The 9770-nt window shown below is 45.0% G+C and overlaps 1 protein-coding gene across 3 annotated transcripts in view; it reads right to left on the minus strand.

The window, feature by feature from the left end:
• Positions 1-9153, minus strand: part of NHEJ1 (non-homologous end joining factor 1) — a 104954-nt gene extending 95801 nt beyond the window's left edge. For 2 of the 3 annotated variants that reach the window (XM_072122340.1, XM_072122338.1), the window contains exons 1-2: positions 8970-9045; positions 6757-6954 (exon numbers count right to left, since the gene is read on the minus strand). In XM_072122340.1, the coding sequence (XP_071978441.1) occupies positions 6757-6954; positions 8970-8972 (201 nt within the window). In that variant the 5' untranslated portion in view covers positions 8973-9045. Of the gene's footprint in view, positions 1-6756; positions 6955-8969 lie in introns of all 3 variants that reach the window. The other variant, XM_072122339.1, reaches the window with a different exon arrangement.
• Between the last annotated feature and the right edge of the window lie 617 nt (positions 9154-9770).

Genomic DNA, 9770 nt, shown 5'->3' on the forward strand with positions numbered 1-9770 from the left:
TGGTGCAGTCACTGTGTACATACATGACATTACTTATCCTGTACTGATCCTGAGTTACATCCTGTATTATACCCCAGGGCTGCACTCACTATACTGCTGCTGGTGCAGTCACTGTGTACATACATGACATTACTTATCCTGTACTGATCCTGAGTTACATCCTGTATTATACTCCAGAGCTGCACTCACTATTCTGCTGCTGGTGCAGTCACTGTGTACATACATGACATTACTTATCCTGTACTGATCCTGAGTTACATCCTGTATTATACCCCAGAGCTGCACTCACTATTCTGCTGCTGGTGCAGTCACTGTGTACATACATGACATTACTTATCCTGTACTGATCCTGAGTTACATCCTATATTATACCCTAGAGCTGCACTCACTATTCTGCTGCTGGTGCAGTCACTGTGTACATACATGACATTACTTATCCTGTACTGATCCTGAGTTACATCCTGTATTATACCCCAGAGCTGCACTCACTATTCTGCTGCTGGTGCAGTCACTGTGTACATACATGACATTACTTATCCTGTACTGATCCTGAGTTACATCCTGTATTATACCCCAGAGCTGCACTCACTATTCTGCTGCTGGTGCAGTCACTGTGTACATACATGACATTACTTATCCTGTACTGATCCTGAGTTACATCCTATATTATACCCTAGAGCTGCACTCACTATTCTGCTGCTGGTGCAGTCACTGTGTACATACATGACATTACTTATCCTGTACTGATCCTGAGTTACATCCTGTATTATACCCCAGAGCTGCACTCACTATTCTGCTGCTGGTGCAGTCACTGTGTACATACATGACATTACTTATTCTGTACTGATCCTGAGTTACATCCTGTATTATACCCCAGAGCTGCACTCACTATTCTGCTGCTGGTGCAGTCACTGTGTACATACATGACATTACTTATCCAGTACTGATCCTGAGTTACATCCTATATTATACCCCAGAGCTGCGCTCACTATTCTGCTGCTGGTGCAGTCACTGTGTACATACATGACATTACTTATCCTGTACTGATCCTGAGTTACATCCTGTATTATACCCCAGAGCTGCACTCACTATACTGCTGCTGGTGCAGTCACTGTGTACATACATGACATTACTTATCCTGTACTGATCCTGAGTTACATCCTGTATTATACCCCAGAGCTGCACTCACTATTCTGCTGCTGGTGCAGTCACTGTGTACATACATGACATTACTTATCCTGTACTGATCCTGAGTTACATCCTGTATTATACCCCAGAGCTGCACTCACTATTCTGCTGCTGGTGCCGTCACTGTGTACATACATGACATTACTTATCCTGTACTGATCCTGAGTTACATCCTGTATTATACTCCAGAGCTGCACTCACTATTCTGCTGCTGGTGTAGTCACTGTGTACATACATGACATTACTTATCCTGTACTGATCCTGAGTTACATCCTGTATTATACTCCAGAGCTGCACTCACTATTCTGCTGCTGGTGCAGTCACTTTGTACATACATGACATTACTTATCCTGTACTGATCCTGAGTTACATCCTATATTATACCCCAGAGCTGCACTCACTATTCTGCTGCTGGTGTAGTCACTGTGTACATACATGACATTACTTATCCTGTACTGATCCTGAGTTACATCCTGTATTATACCCCAGAGCTGCACTCACTATACTGCTGCTGGTGCACTCACTGTGTACATACATGACATTACTTATCCTGTACTGATCCTGAGTTACATCCTGTATTATACCCCAGAGCTGCACTCACTATTCTGCTGCTGGTGCAGTCACTGTGTACATACATGACATTACTTATCCTGTACTGATCCTGAGTTACATCCTGTATTATACCCCAGAGCTGCACTCACTATTCTGCTGCTGGTGCAGTCACTGTGTACATACATGACATTACTTATCCTGTACTGATCCTGAGTTACATCCTATATTATACCCTAGAGCTGCACTCACTATTCTGCTGCTGGTGCAGTCACTGTGTACATACATGACATTACTTATCCTGTACTGATCCTGAGTTACATCCTGTAAAATACCCCAGAGCTGCACTCACTATTCTGCTGCTGGTGCAGTCACTGTGTACATACATGACATTACTTATCCTGTACTGATCCTGAGTTACATCCTGTATTATACCCCAGAGCTGCACTCACTATTCTGCTGCTGGTGCAGTCACTGTGTACATACATGACATTACTTATCCTGTACTGATCCTGAGTTACATCCTGTATTATACCCCAGAGCTGCACTCACTATTCTGCTGCTGGTGCAGTCACTGTGTACATACATGACATTACTTATCCTGTACTGATCCTGAGTTACATCCTGTATTATACCCCAGAGCTGCACTCACTATTCTGCTGCTGGTGCAGTCACTGTGTACATACATGACATTACTTATCCTGTACTGATCCTGAGTTACATCCTATATTATACCCTAGAGCTGAACTCACTATTCTGCTGCTGGTGCAGTCACTGTGTACATACATGACATTACTTATCCTGTACTGATCCTGAGTTACATCCTGTATTATACCCCAGAGCTGCACTCACTATTCTGCTGCTGGTGCAGTCACTGTGTACATACATGACATTACTTATTCTGTACTGATCCTGAGTTACATCCTGTATTATACCCCAGAGCTGCACTCACTATTCTGCTGCTGGTGCAGTCACTGTGTACATACATGACATTACTTATCCAGTACTGATCCTGAGTTACATCCTATATTATACCCCAGAGCTGCGCTCACTATTCTGCTGCTGGTGCAGTCACTGTGTACATACATGACATTACTTATCCTGTACTGATCCTGAGTTACATCCTGTATTATACCCCAGAGCTGCACTCACTATACTGCTGCTGGTGCAGTCACTGTGTACATACATGACATTACTTATCCTGTACTGATCCTGAGTTACATCCTGTATTATACCCCAGAGCTGCACTCACTATTCTGCTGCTGGTGCAGTCACTGTGTACATACATGACATTACTTATCCTGTACTGATCCTGAGTTACATCCTGTATTATACCCCAGAGCTGCACTCACTATTCTGCTGCTGGTGCCGTCACTGTGTACATACATGACATTACTTATCCTGTACTGATCCTGAGTTACATCCTGTATTATACTCCAGAGCTGCACTCACTATTCTGCTGCTGGTGTAGTCACTGTACATAGATGACATTACTTATCCTGTACTGATCCTGAGTTACATCCTGTATTATACTCCAGAGCTGCACTCACTATTCTGCTGCTGGTGCAGTCACTGTGTACATACATGACATTACTTATCCTGTACTGATCCTGAGTTACATCCTGTATTATACTCCAGAGCTGCACTCACTATTCTGCTGCTGGTGCAGTCACTGTGTACATACATGACATTACTTATCCTGTACTGATCCTGAGTTACATCCTGTATTATACCCCAGAGCTGCACTCACTATTCTGCTGCTGGTGTAGTCACTGTGTACATACATGACATTACTTATCCTGTACTGATCCTGAGTTACATCCTGTATTATACCCCAGAGCTGCACTCAGTATTCTGCTGCTGGTGCAGTCACTGTGTACATACATGACATTACTTATCCTGTACTGATCCTGAGTTACATCCTATATTATACCCTAGAGCTGCACTCACTATTCTGCTGCTGGTGCAGTCACTGTGTACATACATGACATTACTTATCCTGTACTGATCCTGAGTTACATCCTGTATTATACCCCAGAGCTGCACTCACTATACTGCTGCTGGTGCAGTCACTGTGTACATACATGACATTACTTATCCTGTACTGATCCTGAGTTACATCCTGTATTATACCCCAGAGCTGCACTCACTATTCTGCTGCTGGTGCAGTCACTGTGTACATACATGACATTACTTATCCTGTACTGATCCTGAGTTACATCCTGTATTATACCCCAGAGCTGCACTCACTATTCTGCTGCTGGTGCAGTCACTGTGTACATACATGACATTACTTATCCTGTACTGATCCTGAGTTACATCCTATATTATACCCCAGAGCTGCGCTCACTATTCTGCTGCTGGTGCAGTCACTGTGTACATACATGACATTACTTATCCTGTACTGATCCTGAGTTAAATCCTGTATTATACCCCAGAGCTGCACTCACTATACTGCTGCTGGTGCAGTCACTGTGTACATACATGACATTACTTATCCTGTACTGATCCCGAGTTACATCCTGTATTATACTCCAGAGCTGCACTCACTATTCTGCTGCTGGTGCAGTCACTGTATACATACATGACATTACTTATCCTGTACTGATCCTGAGTTACATCCTGTATTATACCCCAGAGCTGCACTCACTATTCTGCTGCTGGTGCAGTCACTGTATACATACATGACATTACTTATCCTGTACTGATCCTGAGTTACATCCTGTATTATACACCAGAGCTGCACTCACTATTCTGCTGCTGGTGCAGTCACTGTTTACATACATGACATTACTTATCCTGTACTGATCCTGAGTTACATCCTGTATTATACACCAGAGCTGCACTCACTATTCTGCTGCTGGTGCAGTCACTGTGTACATACATGACATTACTTATCCTGTACTGATCCTGAGTTACATCCTGTATTATACCCCAGAACTGTACTCACTATTCTGCTGCTGGTGCAGTCACTGTGTACATACATGACATTACTTATCCTGTACTGATCCTGAGTTACATCCTGTATTATACCCCAGAGCTGCACTCACTATTCTGCTTCTGGTACAGTCACTGTGTACATACATGACATTACTTATCCTGTACTGATCCTGAGTTACATCCTGTATTATACTCCAGAGCTGCACTCACTATTCTGCTGCTGGTGCAGTCACTGTGTACATACATGACATTACTTATCCTGTACTGATCCTGAGTTACATACTGTATTATACCCCAGAGCTGCACTCACTATTCTGCTGCTGGTGCAGTCACTGTGTACATACATGACATTACTTATCCTGTACTGATCCTGAGTTACATCCTGTATTATACCCCAGAGCTGCACTCACTATTCTGCTGCTGGTGCAGTCACTGTGTACATACATGACATTACTTATCCTGTACTGATCCTGAGTTACATCCTATATTATACCCCAGAGCTGCGCTCACTATTCTGCTGCTGGTGCAGTCACTGTGTACATACATGACATTACTTATCCTGTACTGATCCTGAGTTACATCCTGTATTATACCCCAGAGCTGCACTCACTATACTGCTGCTGGTGCAGTCACTGTGTATATACATGACATTACTTATCCTGTACTGCTCCTGAGTTACATCCTGTATTATACCCCAGAGCTGCACTCACTATTCTGCTGCTGGTACAGTCACTGTGTACATACATGACATTACTTATCCTGTACTGATCCTGAGTTACATCCTATATTATACCCCAGAGCTGCGCTCACTATTCTGCTGCTGGTGCAGTCACTGTGTACCTACATGACATTACTTATCCTGTACTGATCCTGAGTTACATCCTGTATTATACTCCAGAGCTGCACTCACTATTCTGCTGCTGGTGCAGTCACTGTGTACATACATGACATTACTTATCCTGTACTGATCCTGAGTTACATCCTGTATTATACCCCAGAGCTGCACTCACTATTCTGCTACTGGTGCAGTCACTGTGTACATACATGACATTACTTATCCTGTACTGATCCTGAGTTACATCCTGTATTATACTCCAGAGCTGCACTCACTATTCTGCTGCTGGTGCAGTCACTGTGTACATACATGACATTACTTATCCTGTACTGATCCTGAGTTACATCCTGTATTATACCCTAGAGCTGCACTCACTATTCTGCTGCTGGTGCAGTCACTGTGTACATACATGACATTACTTATCCTGTACTGATCCTGAGTTACATCCTGTATTATACCCCAGAGCTGCACTCACTATTCTGCTGCTGGTGCAGTCACTGTGTACATACATGACATTACTTATCCTGTACTGATCCTGAGTTACATCCTGTATTATACTCCAGAGCTGCACTCACTATTCTGCTGCTGGTGCAGTCACTGTGTACATACATGACATTACTTATCCTGTACTGATCCTGAGTTACATCCTGTATTATACCCCAGAGCTGCACTCACTATTCTGCTGCTGGTGCAGTCACTGTGTACATACATGACATTACTTATCCTGTACTGATCCTGAGTTACATCCTGTATTATACCCCAGAGCTGCACTCACTATTCTGCTGCTGGTGCAGTCACTGTGTACATACATGACATTACTTATCCTGTACTGATCCTGAGTTACATCCTGTAATATACTCCAGAGCTGCGCTCACTATTCTGCTGCTGGTGCAGTCACTGTGTACATACATGACATTACTTATCCTGTACTGATCCTGAGTTACATCCTGTATTATACCCCAGAGCTGCACTCACTATTCTGCTGCTGGTGCAGTCACTGTGTACATACATGACATTACTTATCCTGTACTGATCCTGAGTTACATCCTGCATTATACTCCAGAGCTGCACTCACTATTCTGCTGCTGGTGCAGTCACTGTGTACATACATGACATTACTTATCCTGTACTGATCCTGAGTTACATCCTGTATTATACTCCAGAGCTGCACTCATTATTCTGCTTGTGAAATCACTGTGCCCTGAGTTACATCCTGCTACAATTAGGATAGTCCAAATCTTTACCTTTGACCTCTCTTGTATTACATCGGCTGCAGCCTCCTCACACCACACACCTTTAAGGTCCGACACAAGAAGACAATATGAGGTCTCTGTAAAATGAACTTTAGTGAAGAAACTGAATTCTCCTACGTGGAGGGTCTGCCACGGCAGCTTTAAGAAGTGAGCGTCCATCTCCTGTGACAGCGCCATAGTGTGCAGACTCTGTGAGGATAAATAATGAGACAGAAATTAGCAAATGTGTAATATAAGTTCCGATCCAAAGCAGCGGCCGATAACATAAACGAATAGTGGGCGCTACTATACTCCCTTTACTTGCAGGCTTCAGAGCTGAGATCTCCCAGCAGTACTTACAATGGGGGAGAATTATCAGAAGTGTTGTAGTACCTGATGGCAGCCAATCAGAGCTCGGCTTTAGTTTTCCCACTGCTATATATAAAATTAAAGTTGACAGATTGTAAGCTCTGGTGATCAGGGCCCTCCCTCCAATTGTTTTTATATCATTATGTTTCCATTCTATAATATTTTTGTATATGTACCCTGCACTGCAGAATATAATGATGTTATATAAAGATATTATTTATTATTAAGCTGACTCTGTAGTTACATTGTGTTAGACTCTACTTGTCATGTACCAGTCTGTGGTTGTATTATGCCAGCCTCTAGTTACTATGTATCAGCTTGTAGTAGCAATGGGCCACATTTACTAAGGGCCGTGCGCCATCTGCTTGCACAGATATTTAAGAAGTGTCCGCGTCGCATGTGTGTCACACTTGACCGTTTTGTGTCATGGCTGCACTAGTCTTTATGCGACACACATTTCTGCACTGAAGGCAGCGTTCCGGTGCTCAGTCGGAGATTTCACATGAAAAGTCAGACAGAAATGTGTTGCATGGCCAATGTTAGAGGTGAACCAAAAAAATCACGTTGGTGCACTCTGTGCAGGGGGCGCCAGAATCATGAAGAATGTGCATCAGAAATCGTGAATTTGGCGCCCCCTGCACACTACACAGCTAACTGCACATAGTACACACCGCACTTTTCTATGTAAATGTGCCCCAATAAGGCAGCCCGTAGTCGCATTGTGTCAGCCCGTAGTCGCATTGTGCCAGCCCGTAGTCGCATTGTGCCAGCCCGTAGTCGCATTGTGCCAGCCCGTAGTCGCATTGTGTCAGCCTGTAGTTGCATTGTTAGGCTTTAGTAGCATTGCGTCAGCCCGTAGTAGCATTGCGTCAGCCCGTAGTAGCATTGTGTCAGCCCGTAGTCGCATTGGGTCAGCCCGTAGTCGCATTGGGTCAGCCCGTAGTCGCATTGGGTCAGCCCGTAGTCGCATTGGGTCAGCCCGTAGTCGCATTGGGTCAGCCCGTGGTCGCATTGGGTCAGCCCGTGGTCGCATTGGGTCAGCCCGTGGTCGCATTGGGTCAGCCCGTAGTCGCATTGGGTCAGCCCGTGGTCGCATTGGGTCGGCCCGTGGTCGCATTGGGTCGGCCCGTGGTCGCATTGGGTCGGCCCGTGGTCGCATTGGGTCGGCCCGTGGTCGCATTGGGTCGGCCCGTGGTGGCATTGGGTCGGCCCGTAGTCGCATTGGGTCGGCCCGTAGTCGCATTGGGTCGGCCCGTAGTCGCATTGGGTCGGCCCGTAGTCGCATTGGGTCGGCCCGTAGTCGCATTGGGTCGGCCCGTAGTCGCATTGGGTCGGCCCGTAGTCGCATTGGGTCGGCCCCTAGTCGCATTGGGTCAGCCCCTAGTCGCATTGGGTCAGCCCCTAGTCGCATTGGGTCAGCCCGTAGTCGCATTGTGTCAGCCCGTAGTCGCATTGTGTCAGCCCGTAGTCGCATTGTGTCAGCCCGTAGTCGCATTGGGTCAGCCCGTAGTCGCATTGGGTCAGCCCGTAGTCGCATTGTGTCAGCCCGTAGTTGCATTGTGTCAGCCTGTAGTCGCATTGGGTCAGCCCGTAGTCGCATTGTGTCAGCCCGTAGTCGCATTGTGTCAGCCCGTAGTCGCATTGTGTCAGCCCGTAGTCGCATTGTGTCAGCCCGTAGTCGCATTGTGTCAGCCCGTAGTCGCATTGTGTCAGCCTGTAGTCGCATTGTTAGGCTCTAGTAGCATTGTGTCAGCCTGTAGTTACTATGCGTTAGCATGTGGTTACTATGTGTTAACTTATAGTTGCATTGTCTTAGCCTCTAGTTGCAATGTGTCAGCCTGTGATATCCATATTACCATATATCAGGCTGTCTTTACATTCTGCTCACACATCTTCCCCCCCATATCCAGGACCACCTTCCTACCTCCTGCTGCCAACCAGCCCGTCCACTATAATCTTCCCCCCGGAAACAGCGTAGCACAACACACGTTCCCACGAGCACAGGGTAATGGCGACATCTAGTGGATCCTTGGATCAATGCAGCCTAAATTCTCCGCACTGGAAAGAAACCTACAGCAAGGAATCTCCTATGAGAAGTAGATCTGATGGTAGATTCCTCCTGCTGCCTCTGCCCTAATCTGTCATTTAATAATCCTGGAACCTAATCTAATTTGTTAAAAACTTTATTTTAGTAATATGTAAATTAACTGCAGAGGCTACTGGGCGTGTCCTAGCCTGGCCGGGCACTGGGAGCTGAGGCTACTCCACGCCCCCGGAGCCTCTGTAGGTAATTTACATATTACTAAAATAAAGGGTTTTTTTAACACGTTAGGTTTGAGGATTATTAGATTACAGATTGGTACATAGGCAGGAGGAGGAATCCACCATCACATCTACTTCTCATGGTAGGTTCCATTTCATTTATGTGCAATTTTCTTGATGTGTGAGGTTTTAGTTCCTCTTCTTTATTATATATTACTATAAGTGAATCATTCTATCTATAGAACTATAGAATGAATATTCTTTACGGTGAAACGACGAATGGCTCATTAAATCAGTAATGGTCATATAAATAACTCGCATACATGTTCCAAAAATAAAAATCATGAACTTAAAAAGTATATTAGAGGAAACCAGCATAACACTTCCCTTACTTT

The sequence above is a fragment of the Engystomops pustulosus genome, chromosome 8 (genome assembly GCF_040894005.1).
Source record: "Engystomops pustulosus chromosome 8, aEngPut4.maternal, whole genome shotgun sequence".
NCBI lineage: Eukaryota > Metazoa > Chordata > Amphibia > Anura > Leptodactylidae > Engystomops > Engystomops pustulosus.